This window comes from Salvelinus namaycush, chromosome 8 (genome assembly GCF_016432855.1).
Source record: "Salvelinus namaycush isolate Seneca chromosome 8, SaNama_1.0, whole genome shotgun sequence".
Lineage (NCBI taxonomy): Eukaryota > Metazoa > Chordata > Actinopteri > Salmoniformes > Salmonidae > Salvelinus > Salvelinus namaycush.
In genome coordinates, this window is record NC_052314.1 from 65,173,887 (window position 1) to 65,187,659 (window position 13,773).

Here is a 13,773-nt window from a genome sequence, read left to right on the forward strand (position 1 = left end):
ATTAAAAACAAGCCAGCTATTGGCCATGATCCCCAGAACCTACCGCAAACTAAACCAAATTACCCCAAACTAAACCAAACTAACCCAAACTAAACCAAACTAACCCAAACTAAACCAAACTAACCCAAATGAATCCAAACTAAACCAAACTAAACCAAACTAAACCAAATAACCCAAACTACCCCAAACGAATCCAAACTAACCCAAACTAAACCAAACTAAACCAAACTACCCCAAACTAATCCAAACTAACCAAAACTAACCCAAACTAAACCAAACTAACCCAAACTAACCCAAACTAATCCAAACTAACCCAAACTAAACCAAACTAACCCAAACTAAACCAATCTAATTCAAACTACCACAAACTAAACCAAACTACCCCAAACTAACCCAACCTAATCCAAACTAACCCAAACTAAACCAAACTAATTCAAACTACCCCAAACTCAACCAAACTAACCCAAACTAAACCAAACTAAACTAAACTAAACCAAACTACCCCAAACTAATCCAAACTAACCAAACTAATCCACCCCAAACTAATCCACCAGGACACTAAGAAGCTTTGTTGTTTGTCAAGATCTTCCTCCCATTAGCCTCCATTCTGTAATTACCTAAAATCTTAAACAAGCTAGTTCCTTGATCCGTGTGTGTGTGTGTGTGTGTGTGTGTGTGTGTGTGTGTGTGTGTGTGTGTGTGTGTGTGTGTGTGTGTGTGTGTGTGTGTGTGTGTGTGTGTGTGTGTGTGTGTGTGTGTGTGTGTGTGTGAGTGCGTGAGTTGGTATTCAATGGGATGAACCTCGCTGTGTCACCTTTCATCAAGGAGTCAACAGAGAAGGGTCAAAGGAGGTATTTGCTCTCTGTTCAGACTGACAGTTGTTCACCTCCCTAGTCAGCATAGAAACACATTGACTTCAATCCCTACTCTGTCTATAGAGGGCGGCAGGTAGCCTAGTGGTTAAGACCCTTAACCCTAATTGCTCCTGTATGTCGCTCTGGATAAGACCGTCTGCTAAAATGTAAGTGTTTATCTCTCCCTCTTTTGAAATGTGTTTTCCTCACGTCTCTTCCCCGTAGTTGTTGAAATCAGAGATGTGACGTCGTTTATGACGTGTCAAAACACCCGCGGCCACAGGAGTGAATGAATGCAGATGAAGATAAGACTGGCCATCTAGATAGTTCTAGGTATTGACATTGTTGCTATTGAGCTCAAAAGTCAAACTCCCCCACTATAGTCGTCACGACGTCAGTCACTATATCAGACAGAAAGAGTTTCTGGCCGTCGTGATCAAAGCTGAAGTAAGAACGGCCCGTGTGTGTCGTGGTGAGTGGAGAGCGGGGTCATAAAATGAGGACCCGGGGTTTTATTTGATGGACTTTTGTCCCCATCGCTCTCAGCCACCGTGAAGGAGGCGCCTGTGAAGTCTGGAGACTCCCGCGCCCCTCCTCTGCCCCCCGGCTCCCTGGTCCCCTCGGCAGGCAGTTTCACTTTCCTGAATTAGGGGGACAGACTGGCCCTGTGGGGACGATACACCTCTGTGGGGGTGAGGGTGGGGGGGTTGCCCTGGCCTGGTCGGCTGGCGTGTGAACTTCTCGGATCGGGTTGGAATTTCCTGGACTCCCCTCGGGACGTGTGTGTGTGTGTGTGTGTGTGTGTGTGTGTGTGTGTGTGTGTGTGTGTGTGTGTGTGTGTGTGTGTGTGTGTGTGTGTGTGTGTGTGTGTGTGTGTGTGTGTGTGTGTGTGTGTGTGTGTGTGTGTGTAAGAGAGAGAAAGATAGAGAGACTCTGTTGTCGTTTTCACGGTCAGGGATAAGTTCCAACACAATAACAACCATTAACCAGCTGTGTGTGAATCTTATCTCTGTGAAATGTTCCAGCAGTCGGGAGGGAGTTGAGGAATGTCTACAGATCTGCTGTCTGTGAATATCCCTGCTGCTCTCACACAAAGGCTATGTCCCAAACGGCACCCTTTTCCATATATAGTGCACTACTTTTGACCAGAGTTCTATGGGCCCTGGTCTCAAGTAGTGCACTTTGGGGGAATGGAAGGTCATTTGGGACACACAAAGTCATCTGGACAGAATACAGGGCGGTTTGTTTGACTTCATGGCCATTCACCTTTTAGAAAGAGATTTCATGTTGAAACGTTCATAGAACTGAAACAGAGAAAGAAAATCTTGAAAATATTATGTTTTTTAAATAAAATTTTATTTTCTTTGTAAAACATTTTTAATTCTTATAGTGATAATGTGTCACCAGCGGGTTGAAATTTATTGTCATGAATCTTAGAGGCAGAACTGAGAGATTTCCACTAGATGGGATATATTGTAAAAATTCATGTTTTTTTCTTTTCTTTTTGGCTTAATTTAAGATTAGGGTTAGGTATTAGGGTTAGCAGTGTAGTTAAGGTTAAGGTTAGGGTTAAGTTTAGGTTTGAAATCAGATTGTATTACTTTGTGGCTGTGCCAGCTAGTGACCACTCTGCAGAGCTGCCTCCAGAACAAGATTCATGAAGAAAAAGGCTAACCTGCCCCCACCCCCTCTGTCTTCTCTCTCTCTACTCCAGAGTGAGGATTCAGACGAGGAAGAGCCATGCGCCATCAGTGGCCTTTGGACCTTCCAGCGGGACAGCAAGCGCTGGTCTCGCCTGGAGGAGCTGGATGTCTTCTTCCTCCCGGGTGGAAACCAGCTGCCCTTCCCCCAGGTCCAGAGACCCTCGGCCGGTCAGGGGCAGCTCCGCGAGGGCCTGAGCTCCGAGAGCGTGCTGACGGATCTCAGCGAGCAGCCCGAGGTGGCCTCGCTTCACAGCAGCGGGAGTGTGGGAGAGGGAGGGATAGTCGATGGTGCCACATCTAGCGATGCCACCCCAGCGGCGGGCGCCACCCGCGCCAACTCGATGGCCAGCATGTGCTCCTCCTCGGGCACGGGCGGGTCGTGCGGCGCCAACGAGGACTCGCTGTCTGACGGGCATCCGCACTCACCATTGGAGACAACCCAAGGTCACTTCTCCTTCGACGGCAAGCCCAGTGGAATTGTGGGAACAGGAGGGATAGAAGGAGGAGGGAGCGAGACTAGAGGAGGGAAGAGCACGCGCTCACGGGCCAAGAGTTTCCTCAAGCGCATGGAGAGCATCAGACTGAGGAGCGCCACTTCCAATAGCAAGAAGAAGAACGGAGGCGGGGGAAGGCCTTCCAAACTGGAGATCAGCGGGCCGGTCATCAAAGAAGGACTAGACGACGACAAGCTACGGCGCCTCAATTGTGTTGACATCTCCAGCCTCACCCTCAACCCGACCCAAACCATGACCCTGAACCGTAACAGGAGCGTATCCTACTCCACGCAGACCAGCAGTGGCAGCATGGGGAGCGCCGGAAGCACGGGCAGTAGCCAATCGGAAGCAAGCAGCGGGAGCGCCGTTAGCACCCCGAGCCCGGTGACACGAACCCGAAGCCACAGCACCGTGGCGGGGGCCAGTAAGAGAGGTGGGATGTACCTGGAAGGTTTTGACCCGTTAAGCGTGTTCCTACAGCCGCCTGGAGAACAACAACCCCCAGCTTCCACCCAACCCAAAACCAGACAGAAACCACCTCAGCAACAGCCTAGTAATCGGACAGTGGCTGAGCAAAACCAAAGCAAGCGAGGTCGCCTCAACGGAGAGAGGGAGGAGGAAGGGGAGGAAGAAGGCGTGATTTTCTTCTACCTTCCCGAAGGCCACAAACCGGGCACATTCCCCAAAGCGCTCGGCGACGGCAAACAACCACCGCAAAGTGGAAATGACGAAAACAGGCCTCTTGCCGCCGCCGGCAGGCGCTATCTCGGTAGTCGATGCCAAACGCGTCGCGGCTCCACCGGCTCGGCGGACAGCCGCCTGAGTTTCTACGACAACGTGCCCAACGTGGCCTATCAAGGCGAGGAAGACGATGAAGACAATGAAGAAGGGGAGGGGCCAAAGTTGGAGGATGTGCTGGAATGTGTCAACGGCCTGCAGCGATTCGTCAACGCCTGGACGGACAGGGTGGCAGCCGGAGAAGAGGATGACGAAGAGGAAGAAGAAGAGGGAGATTCGGATTCGGCATTGGATTCAGCGTCTCCATGTCCGTCCTCACCTTTGCAGAACCAGCTGGAGGAGACGGACAACGGGAGCGACCAGGACAGCACGGGCAACCCTCTGGGAGAAGGAGAGAGGGAAGAAGGAGAGAGGGAAGAAGGAGAGAGGGAAGAAGGAGAGGGGGAAGAAGCCATGAGGGAGAGGAGGGACTCCGGAGTGGGAGCCTCTCTCACCAGATCTAACAGGTCAGTAATTAATTAATTAATCACCTCTCTGTTAATCAATCTATAGATATCACCAATATTGTTATTGTCCCCATTTGAGAAAATGTCCTGTGTGTTAAGATGAAGGACTGGCGAGCTTAATTCAACATTCTTAAGTGTTTGGATGAAGGGTTGAGAGAGAGAAACGGTGATAGAGAGGGTGAGAAGGAGGGTGAGAGAGAGGGTGAGAAGGAGGGTGAGAGAGAGGGTGAGAAGGAGGGTGAGAGAGGGGGTGAGAGAAAGGGTGAGAGAGAGGGTGAAAGAGAGGGTGGTGGAATGGAGGTGCACAAACAGACATAGAAAGAGGGAGAAAGAAGGATGTACAGAAAGAAAGAGAAAGGGAGAGATGGGTAGAGGTACAGAAAGAGAAAGACATAAAGTTAGACGGAGGGAGAAACACACAGACAGAGTGGACATGTTGAGACGACTCTGCCAGCCCTGACCCTTACGTAACCGGCTGTCACGGCGATGAGGTGCAGTGAATACCTCGGACCTCGGGAATGCCGATCCGTCTCCGCGACGATGCAGCCATTCCCTCAGGAATCCACAGGCAGAATTCCAGAAGGTTTCCGACGCTCCCATACCCGCTGACAGCCAGGCGAGATCAGTGCTTCCCAACTCCAGTCCTTGAGTTCCCCCATAAGCACCCAGTTTTGTTGTAGGACCGGACAAACTCACCGGATTCAACTCATTGAGGGCCTGACGATTAGTTGACAAGTTGAATCAGGTGTGTTTGTCCAGGGCTACAATAAAACTGTGTGCTGTTGGGGGTACTGGAGGAACGGAGTAGGGATCCTCTGGGCTAGATCAATCCCTGTTATCCCAATGAGAATCTCTTAACACAGGGGTCATAGGACTTGTCTGGATGGATGTCCTGCTAGTCACCTTGTCAGAGGAGAGGGCTTTATGACCTCTGGTCAAGTTCTGAAAATGATGAAGACGTATCTTCTCCTATATGTCTCTGTGTGTGAACACTTGTGGGTTTTGTTAATTTCCCCCTAATATATGTTAACCTATATATTTTCACATATATATTTTACACACATATTTGATATATATTTAATTGAAATTCTTTGCAAACATTTGTGTTTTTGTATTTGGAAGTTTGATTGTGCTTCTGATAGCCCTCAGTATTTTTCTGTATGCTGTGCAATATATTAGGTTAACACATATATTTCTCTCTACCCAAGGCCTCAGAAGCTGCGCTGGCCCAGTTTCCAGGCCTCCCACCGGCCCAGTCACTCCTGGGCCCAGCGGCAGATGGGCTGCCAGTCGGTACTGCAGATGAACCTGCTCCAGAAGCTCTGCCTGCTCCAGCTTACAGCCCTCCTGGAGAAACACACCCCCACCAACAAACACGGCTTCAGCTGGTGAGTCGGCGGCGGCCATTTTGATTAGTTTTGGTTCAAAAGACTTGGCTTTTGGAGTTTGTGGCAAACACATTGGAAGTTTTTCTCACAAGAGGTCTCACACGAAAACAGCTGAAAATGCAGGCCCCCAAAAATGATGTATAAAAACCCTTGTTAGCCTACAGCCTATAGCCTAGCATGCTGCTCCGATAGCGCTAGTTGTAGCCTGGGCCTACAACCAAATAGACAACCACAACAATCATAGTCTCCTCTAGTTTCCTCTAGTTGGAATTCCTCCCACTCTTCTCCCACAAATAGCAGCCTGTTGGGTCTGAACCTAAGGGGGGTGGGGTTTCAACATTCTTTTCCCAGGCTAGCTAATTGCTGGTGCACTGGTATACGTTGTCATCTTTCGACGGGGGAAATCACAGAGTTCACACGCACAGGCTGTTAGAATGAAGACCTGGAGGCCGAGTCTATAGCCTCAGTCCTCGACAATTACCCAAATGACCGAACCCCCCCCAATAATTCTCCATCATGCAATTATAGATTATGGCCACTGGTTCGAGATTGTCCAATGTCACTCAGAATCCCCTTTGGTGTCTCCGCCATCTGGGGATGTCTGTGGGGACTGTTGAGACTGCAGGCCAGGGGATGTATTCTTCTATCATTCTCTTACATGGAATTCTCTCTCTTTCTCTCTGTCACTCTCCCTTTTCTATTTCTCTTTCCCTCCCTTCCTTCCCTCACCGCAACTCTCTCTCTCTCTCTTTTTCTCTCTTTCTCTCTCTGTCTCTCTCTCTCTCTCTTTCTCTCTCTCTCGCTGTCTCCCTCTCTCTCTCTCTCCCTCTCTCTCTCTCTCTCGCTCTCACTCTCTCTCTCTCTCTTTTTCTCTCTTTCTCTCTCTGTCTCCCTCTCTCTCTCTCTCTCTCTCTCTCTCTCTCTCTCTCTCTCTTTCTCTCTCTGTCTCTCTCTCTCTGTCTCCCTCTCTCTCTCCCTGTCTCTCTCTTTCTCTGTCACTCTCCCTTTTCTATTTCTCTTTCCCTCCCTTCCTTCCCTCACCGCAACTCTCTCTCTCTCTGTCTATCTAATTTACTCTCTCTCTATCTTTCTCTCTCTCTCTCTCTCTCTCTCTCTCTCTCTCTCTCTCTCTCTCTCTCTCTCTCTCTCTCTCTCTCTCTCTCTCTCTCTCTCCCTGTCTCTCTCTCTGTCTATCTAATTTACTCTCTCTCTTTTTCTTTCTTTCTCTCTCTACCTCTCTCTGTCTCTCTCTCTCTCTCCCTGTCTCTCTCTTTGTCTCTCTCTCACTCTGTCTCTCTCTGTCTCTCTCTCTCTCTCTCTCCCTGTCTCTCTCTTTGTCTCTCTCTCACTCTGTCTCTCTCTGGCTCTCTCTCTGTCTCCCTCTATGTCTCTCTCTCTCTCCACCTCTCCCTCCCGCCATCTTCTTATCTAACCTAGCGTCATGATCTGGACTAAGCAAATAGCTCCAGCCTCACCTCAAATCTCTGTATAGTGCTGTGCTTTTCTTCACCCCTCCCAGCTTCAATGAGTCATAGAAGTTCCCCGCCTTCTCCAGGATGGCAGGGGCAGAGTAAGAGTTATGACAGGCTTACGACAGGTTTATGGCAGGCTTATGTCAGGTCTTTTAATCACTGAGATCATTTGATTTTTGAGCTGGAGGCTTGGCTGCGCATACCCAGAATTCCCTTCTGGGATTGTAGCATGTTCCCTTCTCATTTACCAAGCTGTGGTCATTCTTCTGAGAAGCGAGTAGCACACACACACACACACACACACACTTGAAAGCAGACGATACATACACACCCATAAACATGTGTGCTCTTGTAAAACCATTATACAATCCCGGAGAGCGGTAGAACACCTGACATTCAGAGACACACACACACACACACACACACACACACACACACACACACACACACACACACACACACACACACACACACACACACACACACACACACACACACACACACACACAGTGACATGGTCAGTGTTAGGGGCTTGAGGCACAAACACAAAGTGCGGATGCGGATGTATACACCATTACGAACCCCCCCACCCCGTTACCCTCTCCTCCCTCTCCCTTCTCCTCCCTCTCCCTTCTCCTCCTCCCTCCCGGTTTCTATTGTCTTTCAGCCCCAGTGTTTATCCTCCCCCTCATAAACTTGGAGAAAGCTAGGCTTCTGTAGAACCCACACACACACACACACACACACACACATACACACACACACATACAGTTAAACACACACGCACGTGCACACACACACACACACACACAATGCATTTTCAAGTTCTCCTTTTCTCATGGAAAACCCCACCGTAGCTAGGTGGTAGCGTAACATGTGCTAATGCTAATGTTAGCGTTGGTGATTCACAGTACCAGTAAACTACTGCTCTTTCCATTAGTTTAGTGTTCAACCTGTATTTATTAGCTTTGTCAGTTGGGAACCAATTCTCATGAACAATATCCTGTGGCCTTTTAGGTGTAGGTCTAAAGGATCCCATACTGTCACATCCTGTTTGATTAAACAGTACAGGCTTCTCCAGCTCCAGTCCTGGAGAGCTCTTGTTCCTGCCTCCACAACGCAGCAGGTGTATTACTGTTGGGCTGGAATGAAACCCTGCACACACAGCAGGTGTATTATTGTTGGGCTGGAATGAAACCCTGCACACACAGCAGGTGTATTACTTTTGGGTTGGATTGAGTGTTGTAGTTTGCTGTGTGTGGTCGTCATCATGTAGGCTGCTTTCTGTAGTGGACATTTACAATGTTACCGCTGCTTTGTTAGTACAGTGACAGAGTACAGGGACAGAGGTCAAAGTCCAGCACCTACTTTACTCCTGTTGCAAAACCGTGTGTGTGTGGCCGTGTGTGTGTGGCCGTGTGACAGAGTACAGGGACAGAGGTCAAAGTCCAGCACCTACTTTACTCCTGTTGCAAAACCGTGTGTGTGTGGCCGTGTGTGTGTGAGTACACTCGTTCGTGTGTGCGTGCGTACGTGTGTCTGTTCTGTGTGCGTGTGTGTCTGTATATGTTCTGTGTGTGTGTGTGTGAGTTGTTTTTGGCTATTTTAACCTGTCCCTCTATGTGTGTGTGTTGTGTGTGGGTTGCAGGGCTGTGCCGAAGTTTATGAAGCGGATCAAGGTGCGGGACTACAAAGACCGAAATGTGTTTGGAGTGCCTCTGCTGCTTAACGTCCAGCGTACGGGTCAGCCCCTGCCCCAGAGCATTCAACAGGCCATGCGCTACCTACGCAGCCAATGTCTAGACCAGGTACAGACGGTCTGTCTACCTCTCTGTCTGTCTAACCTGTCTGCCTGTCTGCCTGTCTCCTCAAGCCCCATTACACAACACACACACACACACACACACACACACACACACACACACACACACACACACACACACACACACACACACACACACACACACACACACACACACACACACACACACACACACACAGACACACACAGACACACACAGACACACACACACATACACATCTCCCCTCCTCATCATCATTTAGCTCCTAGCCTCCTGTTTGCATAGTTGTATATTTCCCTGGAAGAATCAGTCTTTTTGTCAGAGTTGGAATCTGGGAAAAACGGCCAGTTAAATATTCACAGTGTGTTACACACACACACACTCTTTCTGTGTCCGTTTTGAGGTCTCACATGCTGTGTTTGGGAGACAAGAAGGCCCTGACACACACACAGGGAGGCCTGGGGAGAGTCAAAAGTTTCCAGCTGTTTAGTCACCTTTGTCAGTCTGTTTAAGAGAGAGAGAGAGAGCCAAGGGATTGCTATGGCGACAGAGAGCGCGCGCGAGAGAGAGAGGGAGGGATGGAGGAATGGAAGAGAGAATGACGGATGGCATGCTCTCCTAAACTGGACAACAGGCCTCTGTTTGAAATGGTGAAAGCTCACGGAAAGTATTTTGTCTCTTCAAGCCAGAGCTCTTTTTCCTCCCAGATGGCAGCCATTTTATAAAACCATTAACTGAGAAAGCCCATTGATTAAGTCCAACAGAAAGAACCCTCTCCTCAAGAATTCTAATGGATGTCATGGGCTGTGTCCCAAACCAAATGGCACCCTATTCCCTTTCTAGTCCACTACTTCTGACCAGGGCCCATAGGAAATCAGGTCATTTGTGACGCGCATCTTCTTAAAAATACACTGAATACCGTTATGATGTAACCACCGAGCTACACAGTGACGATGGGCCCCTTTTCAATCAAAATTGCTAACGATGAGAATGTGGGTTTGAATTGATAACTCATCAGATCTTGTTCCAGGTGATAAAAAAATGGCATCAACAATCTCTCTTTCCCCCCTTTCTCTCCTTCTCCCCTCCCCCTCTCTGTCTCTCTCTCTCTTTCTCTCTCTTTCCCCCCTTTCTCTCCTTCTCCCCACCCCCTCTCTGTCTCTGTCGCTCTCTCTGTCTCTCTTTCCCCCCTTTCTCTCCTTCTCCCCACCCCCTCTCTGTCTCTGTCTCTGTCTCTGTCTCTCTCTTTCCCCCCTTTCTCTCCTTCTCCCCTCCCCCTCTCTGTCTCTGTCTCTCTCTCTCTTTACCCTTCCAGGTGGGTCTCTTCAGGAAGTCGGGGGTTAAATCACGTATTCAGGCACTCCGTCAGATGAATGAAACATGCGGCGCCGACGGAGGCGGAGTCAGTTACGAGGGCCAATCGGCTTACGACGTGGCCGACATGCTGAAGCAGTATTTCCGGGACCTGCCAGAACCGCTGCTCACCAGCAAACTGTCTGAGACCTTCCTGCAGATCTACCAATGTAAGGACAGAGAGAGAGACACACACACACACACAGACCTATATAATGCACACACACAAACATACAAACGTAGACCGTAGAGGGGGAGAGAGGGAGAGGGAGAGTATTTGAAATACAAAACAGCTAGTTAAAGTTAATTATTGAATATAAATCAATGTCATTGACAGTCTGCTGGCATGAGTACAATGTAATTACAGTAAAACAATGTCAAATGCCCTCTGGGAATCCATCAATCAAGTTTATTAATTCATTAAGACAAAATAGCATTTACTGGTACAGTATTGTCATCATACAGCACTGTAATAGGAAATGCAGAAATACATTAACTAGCTGGCAACCAGCTGTCTGAAATTCATGATAAACCCTATACATTGTATGTGAGCCAGAGCCACATGTCAGAGACCATTTTCCATCTTGTCAAAATTCAACAAAGTAAGCTGAATTGAATTGAACTTCATTTAATTGAACTTAATTGAACTGATCCAAACTGAAATGAACCAAACTGAACTGAACAGAACAGAACCAAATTGAAGTTGAGTTGAAGTGAATGTGATTCCCTCAGACATGCCCAAGGAGCTGCGTCTTCAGGCTACGCGAGCGGCCGTGCTGCTGCTGCCAGACGAGAGCCGCGAGGCGCTGCAGACCCTCCTGTGCCTGCTGAGTGACGTCACCGCCGCCGTGGCAGAGAACCAGATGACCTGCGCCAACCTGGCCGTCTGCCTGGCGCCTTCGCTCTTCCACCTTAACACGCTGAGACGCAAGGAGAGCTCCTCGCCACGGTGGGCAGGGGTGGAGTGTTGTGGGGAACTAGGAGAGGGTGTGTGTGTGTGTGTGTGTGTGTGTGTGTGTGTGTGTGTGTGTGTGTGTGTGTGTGTGTGTGTGTGTGTGTGTGTGTGTGTGTGTGTGTGTGTGTGTGTGTGTGTGTGTGTGTGTGTGTGTGTGTGTGTGTGTGTGTGTGTGACCAACCCTATCTCCTTTTTTTGTCTTGACTCAGTATATATGACCATGTATTGTAATACGCTGCCCAGGCTCACACCAACATGAGAGGAGAGGCTGACAAACTCTAGCTATAGAGCAGGATGTTACTGTATGTAGGGGAAGGAGAGGGGGGGAGGAAGAGAGGGAGAGAGAGAGAACTGAGGGAAAGAGAGTCTGTATAGGGGGTTACATCAAACCTTATGACAGATTGTCTTATTCTCCTCTGTATTCTCTCTTTCCTCTCCTTTCCTCCCCTCTTTCTGTCTCACTAGTGGACATGACTAACTGTCCTAAGTGGACATGACTAACTGTCCTGTGTGTTTGTCTTCCTGGTGTGTTGTGATAGGGGGATGAACAGGAAGCAGCCGCTGGGGAAACCCGACCAGAGGGACCTCAACGAGAACCTGGCCGCCACCACCGGCCTGGCACACATGATCCAGGAGTGCAGGAAGCTCTTCAGGGTACGTGTCTGAACCTAGAACCTCACCAGAAACTTAGTTGAACCTCAACTTTCGCCTCCCCTCTCTTTCTACCTTGTCTGACTAAAACCAGACTAGAACCTCACCTCTCTTTCTACATTGTCTGACTAGAACCTGACTAGAACCTCACCTCTCTTTCTACATTGTCTGACTGGAACCTGACTAGAACCTCACCTCTCTTTCTACATTGTCTGACTAGAACCTGACTAGAACCTCACCTCTCTTTCTACATTGTCTGACTAGAACCAGACTAGAACCTCACCTCTCTTTCTACATTGTCTGACTAGAACCTGACTAGAACCTCACCTCTGTCTACATTGTCTGACTAGAACCTGACTAGAACCTCACCTCTCTTTCTACATTGTCTGAGTAGAACCTAAATACAACCTCAGATCACCTCCCTACCGTTCTACAGTCTCTGACGAGAACCTCCCATTCTGTTCAGCTATATGCACACAGCACATGAACACTACAGTCTCTGAGGTGAACCTCCCATTCTGTTCAGCTATATGCACACAGCACATGAACACTACAGTCTCTGACGAGAACCTCCCATTCTGTTCAGCTATATGCACACAGCACATGAACACTACGGTGCTCTGATGAGAACCTCCCATTCTATTCAGCTATATGCACACAGCACATGAACACTACAGTCTCTGAGGCGAACCTCCCATTCTGTTCAGCTATATGCACACAGCACATGAACACTACTGTGCTCTGACGAGAACCTCCCATTCTGTTCAGCTATATGCACACAGCACATGAACACTACAGTCTCTGACGTGAACCTCCCATTCTGTTCAGCTATATGCACACAGCACATGAACACTACTGTGCTCTGACGACCTACGCTAAAGTCAGAGTGTTGGATTGGTGTTGGTACAACGTTGCTCTCGTTAAACATGTTCATCTCAGTTCCGGAAGTCCCTCTGGTCCGGATCCGAGGTTGTTTTTCCTGTGTGTGTTTTTGGAGCATTGTTATCGTTACATTAAAAACAAATCGTCTTAGCCAAGTAACCAAGCCCTCTCCGCCCCACGTCTTACCTGACTGGGTCTTAGCCAAGTAACCAAGCCCTCTCCGCACCACGTCTTACCTGACTGGGTCTTAGCCAAGTAACCAAGCCCTCTCTGCACCACGTCTTACCTGACTGGGTCTTAGCCAAGTAACCAAGCCCTCTCCGCCCCACGTCTTACCTGACTGGGTCTTAGCCAAGTAACCAAGCCCTCTCCGCACCACGTCTTACCTGACTGGGTCTTACACCACGTTTGTGTTTACCCGTCGCACTCGCTGAGCCCTATGGAATGTTGGGTACTGTAGTTACATAAGACTAATAGTCTGGTTGATGGAATACAGTAAGCTGTTTTGTAGCGCCACGTAACCCACAATCCCATTGACCTATCTCCATGCTTCTGTTTACCCGTCGCACACTGGCTGAGCCCTATGGAATGTTCGGTATTGTAGTTAAGTAAGGGGGAGGAATACAGTAAGCCGTACTGTGTAGCACCGCAAAACCCACAATCCCCTTGACCGATCTCGGCTAATCAGGGGGCTCAATGTCCAAAGGCAGGAAGCACTTGATTCATTAAGAGAGAAATAATGAATGTCGGCAGGTGGACTACAATTTCGGTACCAGTCCGGCCGAATCAATCGGCTCAAAAAGCTGTTGTGACATGAGGGGTTACACACTGCCTAACATTATATTACACTGATCTGGATTCTGGAATACATTTATCTTCACTAATAGAGAAGAAAAAGCGTATTAGATTCATTCATAAAGCTCCTCTGGCGGATGCTAGCAATTAGCGTTGAACATGACCAGTAAATAGCATTAA

General features: G+C 48.7%; 1 protein-coding gene across 1 annotated transcript in view; it reads left to right on the forward strand.

Moving 5' to 3' along the window:
* Window positions 1-13,773, forward strand: part of dlc1 (DLC1 Rho GTPase activating protein) — a 62,533-nt gene that overhangs the window by 40,585 nt on the left and 8,175 nt on the right. The window contains exons 5-10 of the mRNA XM_039000315.1: window positions 2,569-4,295; window positions 5,504-5,683; window positions 8,804-8,963; window positions 10,273-10,480; window positions 11,043-11,259; window positions 11,805-11,919. Of these exons, the coding sequence (XP_038856243.1) occupies window positions 2,569-4,295; window positions 5,504-5,683; window positions 8,804-8,963; window positions 10,273-10,480; window positions 11,043-11,259; window positions 11,805-11,919 (2,607 nt within the window). The remainder of the gene's footprint in view (window positions 1-2,568; window positions 4,296-5,503; window positions 5,684-8,803; window positions 8,964-10,272; window positions 10,481-11,042; window positions 11,260-11,804; window positions 11,920-13,773) is intronic.